General features: G+C 33.5%; 1 protein-coding gene across 1 annotated transcript; it reads right to left on the bottom strand.

Annotated features, from left to right (window-relative positions):
- Positions 1-8,627: 8,627 nt before the first annotated feature.
- LOC145076867 (Thioredoxin z) lies at positions 8,628-10,100 on the bottom strand. The gene is made up of 4 exons (XM_079022670.1): positions 9,750-10,100; positions 9,214-9,336; positions 8,953-9,033; positions 8,628-8,876 (listed from the first exon to the last, which is right to left on the bottom strand). Exons 1-4 carry the CDS (start codon positions 9,954-9,956, stop codon positions 8,760-8,762), a joined length of 528 nt encoding a protein of 175 aa, XP_078878796.1. The 5' UTR covers positions 9,957-10,100; the 3' UTR covers positions 8,628-8,759.
- Positions 10,101-13,733: the final 3,633 nt, after the last annotated feature.

The raw sequence follows: 13,733 nt of genomic DNA, 5'->3' as shown, positions 1-13,733 counted from the left end.
AAGGGGTCGGTGATCGTCTAGTTGAGTGCCCTAAATGTTACATGCAGTCATGTAGGATATCCTGATAACTCTTGATCTAGCCTTTCTTCCATGTTCCTTGTTTGGTTATGGATCTAGAGTGGGGTCACCTATTCGACCGTCTATCTCACCTATGATTGCATATACCTATATCATAGTGTGTGCATTCCAAACCAGTTGGGTCTTATTTGTTGATTAATGTTATATGTGTATCTGAGTTGTTGATAACTCCAAGATTGTTGATAGTCTTTAGGGTTGCTGATAACCCATAGGGATGTTGTGAGCCCATAGGACTGTTGATAGTCTCAGTGTTGCTGATAACACATAGATGCTTATATTGTTGTGTTGTATGTGATATTTAGGACTGCTCATAGTCCTCAGGAATGCTAATAGTCTCAGGGTTACTGATAACCTATAGTTGATTATTATGTTGTGTTGTATGTGATATTTTAGGGGAACTCACTAATCTTTGGATTACAAATGTGGATTAAATATTTTTCAGGTATATTAGTGATCGTAGGAAGGCGAATACATGACTATACACACTCATCACAACATTGGAGATTTCATATTTATTATATTACTCAGATTTTAAACAAATGTATTTTGGAATGAATGAGTTTTCTTAACTTGGGTTTTTATGAAAATTGTGTTTTACCTTAATTAAAAATGAAACATTTGTTGTGAAAATGGGATGTTACACATTTGATTCCGGAAAAAATTCAATTGATAATCTTCATGTTATGAAAACCCTCTTATCTTTGTTTCCATGATCAATATTTGGAAATTTCTTGGTCGTGTTGGTGGTGAAAGTTTCTAGATTTGAGATCATTGTAAGAAAATATGCATCCCTAAGACCAGTAGCAATGGTTACTGTTAAAGTAGTGATGGTGGTTTCTTTCATACGCGGTCCTGCAAATCAAAGGGGGAACACAAGTTAGGAAGAAAAAAGCATTTTAGGCTTTATTTTGATTCAAATTTGGTTATTTATCTCTCATTTGATTTGACCTTTATCTATGGTTTCCAGTGAAAGATTGAATAGAATGAGTTGCAGGTTTCCAAATAGAGATTGAACAGAAGGAGTTGTATGTTTCCGACAATAAAAATCGGTGGTAGGTAAGATGGTGTTCATCGGATAGGAGTTGTGGGTGGGATTGTTCTTAATGTGAGATAGAGAGAGGGATATATATATATATATATATATATATATATATATAGAGAGAGAGAGAGAGAGAAAGAGAGAGAGAGAGAGAGAGAGAGAGAGAGAAGAAGAAGAAGAAGAAGAAGAAGAAGAAGAAAGAGAGGACGTGTGGGCCTCTTTTTTTTAATTATTAAAATATTAAAATAAATATTAAAAATATAAAAATAAAAATAAAATGGTTAATAGTCATTTTAATTTTTCTAGTGACCAAAACCACATACAAACGTGGTCAAAAGGACCACCGATCCAAACAAATTGAAGTTGGACCAAAGCCTGAAAAAAATGCATATCATAGGGACCATTTTTTCACTTTCGTCTTAGATGTAAATTGAATTGAAGTATTCTCACACGCTTTATTGGTCAACCTTAAAGAGAATCATATCATATGTTGGTTGCTAAGTTTTTATAGGGTTAATATTATGATAGAGAGAGTGATGTCACTAAAACCACACTTTTTGCTCTGTCATGTCATTTTTACCATAAAATTGTGGTTTCTTTGCCACACACTACGTGTGGTGTCAAAAAAAATTTAACAATTTAATTTAAATAAAAACTTCAATTTTAATAAAAAACATAACATTTCATTACTTCAAAACTAAAAAACGACAAAAGTACAAAAACGGTCTCTGTGGTATGCATTTTTTCATTAAAAACGTCAAAACCACTAAACTTTTGGATTGGTGGTCCATTTTAAGATGTTTGTTTGTGGTTTTGGTCCTTATACAAACTTAAAAGACTATTATACCCATAATCTATCTATTTTCCATTTTCTTTCACTTTTTAAATTATTTATTATTATTAAATATAAAAATGGGTCTCTCTTTCTCTCTCTCTCTCTCTCTCTCTCTATATATATATATATATATATATATATATATATATATATATATATATATATATATAAGTTAATGAATTGTAAACCTAACCTACCATTATGTGTTATAATCAAAACCCATACACCAAAATCACTTAAATTTCACTAATAAACCTATTTTCCTGTGACACCCTCATTTTTACGGTCAGAAAAGACCGATTTGTTTATGCTTTATTTGAAAATCAGAGTATATTTTTGAAGAAATATGTTGTGGAATTTGTTCCCAAAAATATGATAAAGAATTTATCAAAGCATTTCCGAAGAAATGTATTTTCATTATATTATAATCCATTGATCTTTCATCAGATCATCACTCATGTGCTCTCTTTCCACTACCTATATAAAAGAAACTAAGTGGGTCAGGCTTGGGAGCCTGGTGAGCATATAGGGTTTTCAACCCACAATAATTAAGTTTATTAATTTCATCAAATCAAACAGCCCGATTACTCATTCCCGTTATCCCCACTTTCTGTCTCTAAAGCATCTAAAGTAAGGGACCTAGCCTAAGGATTTCATCGGGATGACAAAACTGCTTAGGGGATTCCTTAGCAATACATGTCAAATAAGGCAACATTATGGGGATGGAGTACACATGGTGAACACTTAGTTCAAAAACACCTACAGGTTGCAAGCCTGCTAGCGTTCCACTGGACTGTCTTGAATAGTCCGTGGTCGTCATCTATACTCCACTAGATGACTGGATCATCTTAAACATCGAGGCCTCTTATCATTTATTTCATCATATGTATCATTTACTCATCTTTACCCATCATAATTATAGGTATAAAATACATATACAGTTTAAAACAAATAAAACATGTATATTTTGTTCATCCAGCATATGTATCAAGAACACAAATAATATGCACACATAGCACGTAATTTATATTAAATACTTCATATCTATGTGTAAGATGAAAGCAACTATGCACTCACTTTTTAAAGTGGTGATTCCAAACTCGGGCAACGCATCGTTTCTAATAATTCTATTTTCCTTTGACGAAACCTAAAATCATTACTGCTAGATTTTAGTCTAATATTTATTACGACTCGTTATGAGTGATATTGTTTTATAAGTGTTAAACACTACTTTTCAACCACTATGTACAAACAAGGGCAAACATGAAACACCGGAGGGCATGACCATTTTGGCATTATAGCCCTTCTGAAATCCAACAACCTTATGCGGCCCTTCAAACCAAATTCCCCGTACCGCGAGTAGTTTAAAGATATTATAATAACACTTTGTATATTATATTTTATAATATGTTAATTTTTTATAAGTTCATAATAACGATAATAAACTAAAACATAAGCTATACTTAAAGTAGGGTAAGCATAACTCACTTACCGGGAGGTTTGGATAGGAACCAGGCTCTGCGGAGGCAGAACTTCCAAGCTAAAAAGCTCTTCTTCTCGGAGCTTTCTGGCGCTCCAGGACTCGCCTCTTAGCACTTGGTAAGTACTAAGGGTTGGGAAGGGTTTAGAGAGAATTTAGAGAGAGAGAGAGAGGGGGAGAGAGAAGGGCTAAGGTGTGAGGATTTATGGGAGCCTTCATATGCTATTTATAGGCTGAGCTTCGGCCTTAAGTTGGTCGTTCCTCACAGGCATGTTGTGCGTACGAGGGTTACGCTTCGCGTACGAGGGGGCATGTGTTGCGATCCGAAGCGAAGACCATAGGGAGCAAGCAAGGGCCGAGATTCGGCCACGTCACCCTCTTCACATCAGCACCCTCCCAACTTCCAAATTCCGTAACTTTCACATAAGAGATCCGTTTTCGACGTTCTTTATATCCACGCGTAGGTAGCGACGTACTCTACAACTTTAGTTTAGATTCCATCGGCTAATTTTGACTTTATTTTTAAATATATATTCTAACAGGTATGAACAGGTAAAGTCCGTTAAAAATTCATAACTATGTCATCCGATGTCTGTTTTCATCTGTCTTTGTATCGTTGAGTTCTTATTAACGAGATCTTCAACTCTCGTTTAGATTGTGTCGTCTAAAAGTCGGTCGATCTAAAATTTGAATTGTGAGCTATGCACTACTATGCTAAATTTTGGAAAAATCATAACTTCCTCATACGAAATCAGATTTGGACGATCTTTTTATGCACGCTCTTGGTTTAACGTATAATACGACTATCATTTATACCACTAACGCTTAAAAGTATTTTATCGCAAACTCATTTTTTATGATTCCCGGTGTCGTTCCGATTTTGCTACAAAACTTCGACAGACCATAACTTCTTCGTTATAAGTCGGATTTCAGCCTTCCTTATATCCCCGAAATCCTTGTTACGACTACTTCAACTTTCTTCATAGATATTAGGTCTATCTATTATTTTATTTTTGACGCTTACTTTTGTTATTATTTTATTACGTCGTTAATAGCAAGTATAATGCACGTAAAATCATATGATTCACAAAATACTCAAATAATTCCTCTTCATTACTTCAAAATAGGTTACAATTGTTGACCCTAACTTTTACATCGTTATAATAATGTTTAGCCTAGAAACACGGGCACTACATTTCTCATCTAAGAAGAACAGTTAAAGAAGAAAAATTAAGATCCAATTTGTTTGTATGCATTTTGTTGTGAAATTGGACATGGAAGATGATAGAAGAGAGGTGATCAACAACTCTATTTCCATATGTAGTCAATGAAAGCCCAATGTAACCCTTCTGGCACTAAAATCAAATGAAATCAATGAAAACCCAGTTGAAATCGAACAGAGAAATCGGCCAAATCGAACATAGAAATCGACAAACTAAAGCCATTTTGACAGAAATCCTTACCCTCTTCTTCAGTTTGTTGGAGGTGATGGAGAGGAATCAGATGTGGGATAGGTGAATAATATTGTGGTTGGAATACTGAACCAAAGTACCATTGCTCACCTAATTTCAACGAATTTTCATAAATCAAACGAAGATGAAACAAAGGTATTTATCATTAGAGGTTCAGTGAACAACGAGGCTTCACGATTGTTATCAATATATCAAGTTTTCCAAACAAAGCATCAACGAAATTCGTCAAGGAAGCAATGTTGCTCGGATCTGTGACATCGAGCTGATGAAAAACAATATTCGATTAGTAAACCGGAGTGTAATTTTGCTACGACGTCGTTGCACAACCCACCTCCCTCGATTTCCTCTCTCATTGCTTCCAATTTTAAAAAATGATATCATTCAGATCTTCAATGTCCTCTCTGATTCAAAACTAACAACAATGCCTCTACCACTACCCATTCTCTACTGCCAGTTGTGCTTTTTTGTTTCCAGTATCCAACCTAGAAAAGAAAAGGTTATGATGTCATTGAAGCTATTGAACACGAAGTTGAGACTGGAGTCTTCGCCTATCCTCTCTAGGTTTCTCTAGATCTAGGGTGAAGAACATAACAGAACCAAGCGTGAACGATGGTGAATTTCCTAGGTTTGTTAAAGTGTGCATCTTGGTTTTGATAGAGTAGTGTTTCTTGAGTTGATTTCGTTTTTGGAAGGAGGTGTTGATGGGTTTTTAGAGAGGGAGAGAGAGAGAGAGAGAGAGAGGGAGAGAGAGGCTCCTTTTCTTTTTTAATTATTAAAATAAATAAAGAAGTAGTATATTTAAAAATAAATGAAAGAAAAATAGAAAATAATTAACTCACGGGTATTACAGTCACTTTAATATTCAGAGGGACCAAAAACGCAACAAAACTAGCTCAAAATGACCACCAATCCAAAAAAATCAGGGTTTTGACCAAAAACCGGAAAGAATGCATAACAGGGGGACCATTTTTATAGTTTTGTCTTAAAAAATATTACATCCTATTACTTAAAAAACATAACATAACATTAAAAAGATCCTAAGCACTTAGAAAAAAAAAACTAGAAATCTTAAACCTACAAACATTTAAAAAAAAACATCAAACGATTAAAAGTAGCTAGAAATTTTCAAACCTACTTAGCATAAAATCTTTTTTACATCAGCTTTCATCTCCATAGCAATTTTAAGCTCCTCCCAATTTATGTTCGTTGTGTCTAGCATTAGTATTTTCACGTCACTGTCTCTTTGTTTCCTAACTCTTTTTCAGAAGCAATTTGCAAAAACTTGTCCATTCTTTCTTTTATACCCTTCACATCGCCCCCATATCTTTCAAATCATATGAATCTACCGTTTGTCTTTGTCTTTGCGTTTTGCTTTGTCCCTTCCCATTGGCCAGGAAGATGGTGTAACTTGAACAGGTTCATCATCGTTGATGTCGAAATTAACATGAGCATCAGATATAGTATACTCAGATTCATATATTCGTGAGCGTTTTGAACCGCTATCAATATGCTCTTCGGATGTTTTGCTCTTTTTCTATTTTTGGTTATCTTTCATAAGATTCCAAAAGTCAAGAAACTTGAAAGACTTCTTGTTTTCTTTTGGTACACTTTTAGAGCCTTCTTTAAAATCACTTCATCACTTTCTCCACGTTTCCATTGACTTTGCATGTTGTTATATAAATCATTAGACAACATGACTTCCTTGTTTGTCTTCCCTAATGTTTTAAAAACCGGTTTGAACCGACTAGTCGAACCGGTTGGACCGGAAACCGGAGAATGGAGTAGTTCAACTAGCACCGATTTTATGTTTATTTCTGGAATAGAATGAACCTGTCGGTTTTATAAAAATTTGGTTGAACCGGTTAATTAAATAAACACACATGGAAATGAATCATTTTCATAACAAATTTTCGTTTTTTTCACATATGTTTAGATTTGTTTGAATAAAAACACATTGTAAGTGTTATCAAGTTTTTTATTGCGTTTGTATTCATCTAAAACTATATTTTGTTTATGTATTATACTTTATTTTATTTTTGATGTATGTGGATTGATGTAAAACTTACATTTTTGTGTTTTTAATGTATTTGGAATTATCTTGAACTTGTATTTATGTGTATTTTTAATGTCTAAACTTGTGGATGTCTATGTGTGTAGGAAAATAGAAAAAAAAAATAAAAATAAATTGTAGAAATTGGTTGAACCGGGAACCGATCACCATACCGGTTCAACTAAAAATCCGGTTTTTAGAACATTGGTCTTCCCCCATTTTGAGTAAATTTAGTGTTTTGAACGATACTATGGAAGCTTCATTCATTTGTGGAACTTTTTGTAACTCGCATCCAAAAACGGTCATGTTTTTAGTCTTTTCATGTCTTTATATATTCTAAAATATTGGTCCATGATCGTACCAATACTAACACTTCTTCGGGTTCCCATCATTTGGCCGTTGCCTTCTCTTTTCTTTTACTTGGTGCTTAAGTGGGTTTGGTTTCTCAAACGAACTTTAGATCGGAATCAGAAATAGGTGTTTGAGTTTCTTGAACAAATTTTGGTTGGGACAAAAAAATCAAACGGGTTAAACTCGGGATCGTTTTGTGGTTGTTTTGGTGTTTGCGATTGTGGTTGTGATTGTGGTTGTGCGTATTGTTGTGGGAATTGTTGTTAGCATTGATGCAGATAATACGGTAGCATACGACCATAGTGATAAATAGGGGCGAATAAATCGATTGATCATACAAATGTTTTGGGGTTGTGGCGTTTCTAATGGGTGTTTTTTAATTGTTTAGGTCGTTGGAATACCATTTTGAAAGTTTTGAAAAATAAAGAAGTTGAAAGATAGAAGATTTGGATGAATGTGTGGTAAATTAAGGGTTGTGAGGTTTTATTTGTAAGTAATAAAAAAATTGAATTTAAAAGTTTTGATGGTTCAAAGGTTGGGAAGAGGATAAATAGGAGAGTGTATGCAGCCAAAGGGTACCGTATGCGATCAAACATTATTGGAAACCACGGTATGGGGACGGTGTTCTAATTTTCCACCGTGATAGATGTGCGGTCTTCCCGCACCCACTCCCTTGGGTCTTATATATGAATAAAAAACTATTTTTTCATAAAATATTAATTTATTTTAGAAAGAAATACGAGTGGTAAACAATCGGATCTGTTTTCACAAAATATTACTATATGATATTTTGTTTTTTTAATCTTATCTAATCCATTGTATTTATTTATCCATATATAAGATAAGGTTAAGCTTTTCTAATACAAGTGGGTATCGGCACACATTCTCAATTTTATCATTCGATGTACTTAAAAAAGGTCCAACTATCATTTTTCAAATACTCAAACCTCAAGCCTAGACTCGATTTGAACCGGATTGATTTTGGATTTTTTCCAAATTGGTTTCAGTTATTTTACAAGTTGATTCGTCTCAATTACACCCTACTGGAGCTTGTTAAACAATCTCTTTCAAAAAAAAAAAAAAAAAACTTGTTAAACAAATGGAACCAACAAATCAATTTCAAAATTCAATAGAACTAATGTCATTTGTAAAAGTCAATACTATCTGTAATGGGGAAATAAATATAAAAAATATATATCCTTGTGCCGGCTTTGGAACTTTCTAAGTTTCTAGTTTTTGAAAATGTCAATTTTTACCAGCTCCAACTCTTCCAACTTTACACTTTCTGCATTTGACATAAATTTAATTCACAAAATAGGGAATAAGACAAACTCATCCTTAACATTGCAACAACTTAAATAATACCATAACTTAATCAAATCAAAACAACATAATAAGAACCTAAACCTACTAATCTATCTTTTTCAAATCATACAAAACTAAAATTTTATTTTTCACATATCTTTGTCGATAATATCCCGCATCATCTGAATTGGGATGACTCCTTCGGTTCTTATGGCATCTTTGGTTGGATCAGGACTTATAAAATACAATGTTGGTAGACCCCTCACCTATAACAACCATATTCACATTCCTTATTTTACAAAATTATATGAAAAATAAAATTCATGGAATATGTGAAATTACCTGCATGTCCCTTGCAAATTCATACTCATCATCTGTGTCAACCTTCACGATCATGGCATTGCTTTCATACTCAACTGCAAGCTGTAAGATTGTTCTAAGAAAGTTATATCCAATAAAATTTAGACATGTTTGGAATAACTTAAGTAAGCAAATATGCAATAATTTCTGCATTCTGTGTTTGATCGTATATGATCTACACTACTTTCTAAAGTTGTAAAAAGAAAAAGAAATAAATACTGTAAATGGAAATGAGAGTCATACCATTTCAAGCTCTTGAGCCATCAATATACAAGGGCCACACCATGTTGCATAGAAGTCTATTATCAATGGCACATTTCTTTCTCCTCTTACTAAATCCTGAATCTCTTTAGCAGAAAACTTTTTCTGTAGTTTCGACAAAATATGCAACCAGATAAACCAATCAAATTTCATTCTATGTTCTCTATTTGCTCTACATTAAGGGCAGAAATTTGCAGAATACATATTTTCGACATTTCTAAACAAAGGTAAGACAATTGAAGTTGAAATTGAAATTGAAAAATGGAGTCAACTGTAAGAATTCTGCGGAAATTTGGTTAACTACGAGTAAAACCTATAACATATGGTATAAATAGAAAAGCTGGTGTGAATAATTGCTACAATATCCATATGAATTTTCAACACAAAAGGGTATTTATGATGGGGTTTCTGCAATTACAGATAAAACCCACAAACAATCAACAAAATTAAGCGAAAAGAACAAAACTAAGTCACGAGAGGAAGCAGATAGTAAGTGGGGAGTAGAATAAAAAACATACAACAAGATAGTCTTCTCTGAGATATTTTCCTGAAGGTGGAGTAGGAAGCAATCTTCTTGACGGCGACTGAAGTGAAGATGCTAGGGATTGGGTAGTGGTGGAGAATATAGAAGCAAAATCTCTTGTTTTCAGGGGAGAAGAGCGTTGTACAGGTGAAAGAGGCTTTGACGGAGCATAGAACGAAAAGGGTGTGGCTGCGAGTAGCATTGTGGTCAATTACGATGGAGGAATGGATTTGCAGAGGGTTTCCCAATTTCTCAGTGATGAAGATTGAAGAGGGGGAAAGGTTTTGGAGAGGGTTTTGCAAAATATCTCGACAAAGGGATATAGAAAGTGGAAAGTTTGAACAAATTGAATGTCACATTATCTATTTATCTATATATCACTCTACCAGTTAAATTTATTTATTAAACCACAATAATTTAAAAATAAAATTATAAACTATGGATCTATGTCCTTAAAATAATTAAATTAACCAAGGCATCTTTAAATGGTTTTAATTAAGGTAAAATATGGTAATGGTATTTTATTGATGGGTAAATAGCATAAAAGACATTCAGTTTATACTAAAATTCTAATTTGACTCTGTGTTTTTTTATCTCACATTTGACATTGTATTTTTTAATTTGTTACAATTCTGACCACTTGAATCAATCAGGTTACATGCTGACGTGGCATGATGACGTGTCAGTTTTGATGACGTGGCATGCTGACGTATCAAAATTGAATTTTTTTCCACAAAAAAACACTAAGTTTTTACTTTTTCGATTTTGACACTAAGTTTAATTTTTTCTTTCAATTTTGACACTATGTTTTTTTGTTCCAAATCGAACATCATTTATCAAATTAGTTCAAATAGTTATTCATGTTTTTTTTTCTTGGCTTTATAAGGACATAGAAGTAGACTTTGTCCGATTCAAATGATCACTTTTAAAATTTTTAAGGGGTAACACGGTTATCCTTTTACCAATGAGGCCCTATCGATTAACATTACATAAAATAAATCAATTATAGATACTAATACAATTAGATCCGTTCTTTATAGACAAATTTGGGATTTGCGATCACAGGTAAGATCAGTTCAACATCTATCTAATGAATTTAACAATTTCATTATAAATGAAATAAAAGGGGAACGAGATCACAATGAGATTTTCATCTAAAAAAGGGGGATATGGCAAAATTGATAGACGTTACTCCAAAGAATATTACACCATTGATTGTAACACTAGTCAAAATAGGTCAATAGACAATCACATGTGATTATGCCAATCATGTAATGTGATTATGTTAACCTAGTAATGTGGTAAGAGTGTTATGTAGTTCATGATAAATTCTAATACAAATATGAACTTTCTTTATGATACAACTCAAAGTATACGTCCATACGATTCCAAAAATATAGAGAACGTCTGAATCTGACTTCGCATGAAGAAGTTATGATAAACCGAACACTATAAATCTCTATAATAAGAGGAATTTAAAATAGACTTAGAACTAGCTATTGGAGTATAAAAGAGAGTTGTAGTACTCGTGAATACCTACGCATGCATATAAAGAACGTCAAAAACGGAGTACGTATGCAAAAGTTATGACCTTCCGAAGATGCAGCTATCTGAGAACATGACACGTGGCAGGAAACCCTAACTGTCTGGATTCACGACGTGAACCTTAAAGTCACGACGTGAAAGTAGTCCAGGAAACATTTTCAGATCTAGAAGGTGCGTGAGGAGGCTACGAAGGGGATAAGTTCAATCCCCACGACGTGGACATCAAATTCACGACGTGAAACTGGAATTATGACACCTTCCGAAGCTAGGAACGCAAATGGCAAGTCTACGAGGATAAGATCCTAAGTCACGACGTGGGGGTCCAAAACCCATGACGTGGGGGTCCAAAATCCTTACTATAAATAGCAGGTCCGACTTCATCCATTCTTACACCAAATTTTCTTCCCTTTCTCTCCTTTGTTGAGGCCATCTTGCATCCCGAGCCCCGACGATCTCGCACGCTGACTGTTTTGCTTAGATAACATAAAATCACGCTACTAGGGTGAGTTTCACGGCCCCACTTTCTAAATATTTCGGGGGGAAACGCATGCTAGTTATTGTATATATGTTATTATTATGTCTATATGATAGTATATAGTTATGATAATCGAGATATGATTGTTCTAAATATAACATTTTGAATACATACAACTATTATTAACTTATTAGTATGTTAATTTACTAATGTAGATCTTGATTTATACTTAGGATTCTACATATATGTTGTGTGCGATATAATACCGAAGTAATATTAGAAAGTTCTAAATGTTAAGTTATATAGTATGTTGCAATTAATAGTTTTATGTCAAGATAAAACTAGATATGTTATTTGTTGTCAAGATAAAACTAGCTATGTTATATGTTGCTATTAATAGTTTTATGTCAAGATAAAACTAGATATGTTATATGTTATTATTATTAGTTTTATGTCAAGATAAAACTAGATATGTTATATGTTGTTATTATTAGTTTTATGTCAAGATAAAACTGGATATGTTATATGTTGTTATTGTTAGTTTCATGTAAAGATAAAACTTGGTATTGTTATTGATAGTTTTATGTCAAGATAAAACTAGAAACGTTATATGTTGTTATTATTGGTTTTAGGTCAAGATAAAACCTAGTTTTTACTTCAAGATATAGCTGTTATACTGCCTAAATATTATGAAGCTAGGAGTAATGTTTAAAAGCATAGTCTAGTAACTTAAGGTTTTAGACATAAAGATGCTTTTGTTGTTAGATCTATAGGAAGCCGTCAAAGTCTACATGAGTAATTGTATTCATCAACTAAGATTGGGGATCTTAGCGGAAATCCTCTGAACTGTAACCGTTAATCCCGTGTGAGCGAGGAAGTTGTGTATAATTACTATACGGGCTGACCACCCCACTTGTGATTGTTAGCTACAATCAACCAAAAACAAGTGATGAACTATCATTTTATTTGTTATTATTCCGGCGTCGGTGAAGCGTACGGTGTTGTTTCTCATGTTAAATCATGAGTGTATTTGTTCTCATGGTAACTCATGAGTGTATTGTTCTATCAGAGGTATTATGTCATAGCAGCAGTTACATGCTCATGGTAGCAAATTGTAGAAACATTATACCTTGTCGTATACAAGTATTAATGTTAAGTATAAGTTTTCCCCTACTTATACCTTAAGATTAAGAAATGTTTAGGTATAACACTTAAATGATAATTATACTATTATACCTAATGTTGGAGAGTCAAAATGATACTTACAAAACTATACTTTTGAATCTGTAAAAATGTATTATTTTATGGAGTCAAAACCTGTGGACTCACCAACTTTATGTTGACTTATTTTAAAATGCATGTGTTTTCAGGAACTTGAAAAGCTGGTATGTATTCGAACATGAGAAGTTTTACTAGTATCTTTCTGTTCATTAAGAAGTATGTCATAGTCGGATATTATGTAATAAATACTAGGAAAACAATAATGTAACTTTCAATCATCAATAAAGGTATGTATTTTCTTTAAGTATTGTTCAATATATGTTATATAACTGTGATACGAAAAATGACGTTACACTACCCGGTGTTTCTGCCGACGGCCGGGGTATGACATTGATTGTGAAATATTGATTGCTTGTTGAACCCTGTGAATTGCGTGAAAGTAGGATACTCCAAATTCCAGAGTCAAAAAGTCTTCGAGTGTTACATATTTACCTAGTCATTAATGGAAGTGCCACATAGGAAAACCAACCTTAATGCTAAAGCTTCATTGCCATTAAAGCATATATAGGAGTTTGAGAGAGGACTTGTTGTCGATTGAAGTGGTCTAGAACACCGATTAGATCAGCGACGTTGTGAAAGATGTTGTAAAAAGAGGGGGAGAAAGAGGTGTCAGGATTATCATAACTGCGAAGGTCAGGTGCTAACACACGGTAAGCATAGGTAGTTAAGTGAGTAATC

Source organism: Lactuca serriola, chromosome 9 (assembly GCF_051521515.1).
Source record: "Lactuca serriola cultivar US96UC23 chromosome 9, Lser_US96UC23_V15, whole genome shotgun sequence".
Classification (NCBI taxonomy): domain Eukaryota; kingdom Viridiplantae; phylum Streptophyta; class Magnoliopsida; order Asterales; family Asteraceae; genus Lactuca; species Lactuca serriola.
Note: the sequence above shows the minus strand (reverse complement) of the source record. Positions and strands in the feature narration are given on the sequence as shown.

What these genes read in the sequence shown, in the direction of transcription:
- LOC145076867 (XM_079022670.1), bottom strand. Translation starts at nt 9,956, where the DNA reads ATGCTACTCGCAGCCACACCCTTTTCGTTCTATGCTCCGTCAAAGCCT. An exon ending in TGGCTCAAGAGCTTGAAATG is followed by an intron (nt 9,034 to 9,213) that starts GTATGACTCTCA and finishes ACAATCTTACAG; the next exon opens with CTTGCAGTTGAGTATGAAAG. An exon ending in AATTTGCAAGGGACATGCAG is followed by an intron (nt 8,877 to 8,952) that starts GTAATTTCACAT and finishes TGGTTGTTATAG; the next exon opens with GTGAGGGGTCTACCAACATT.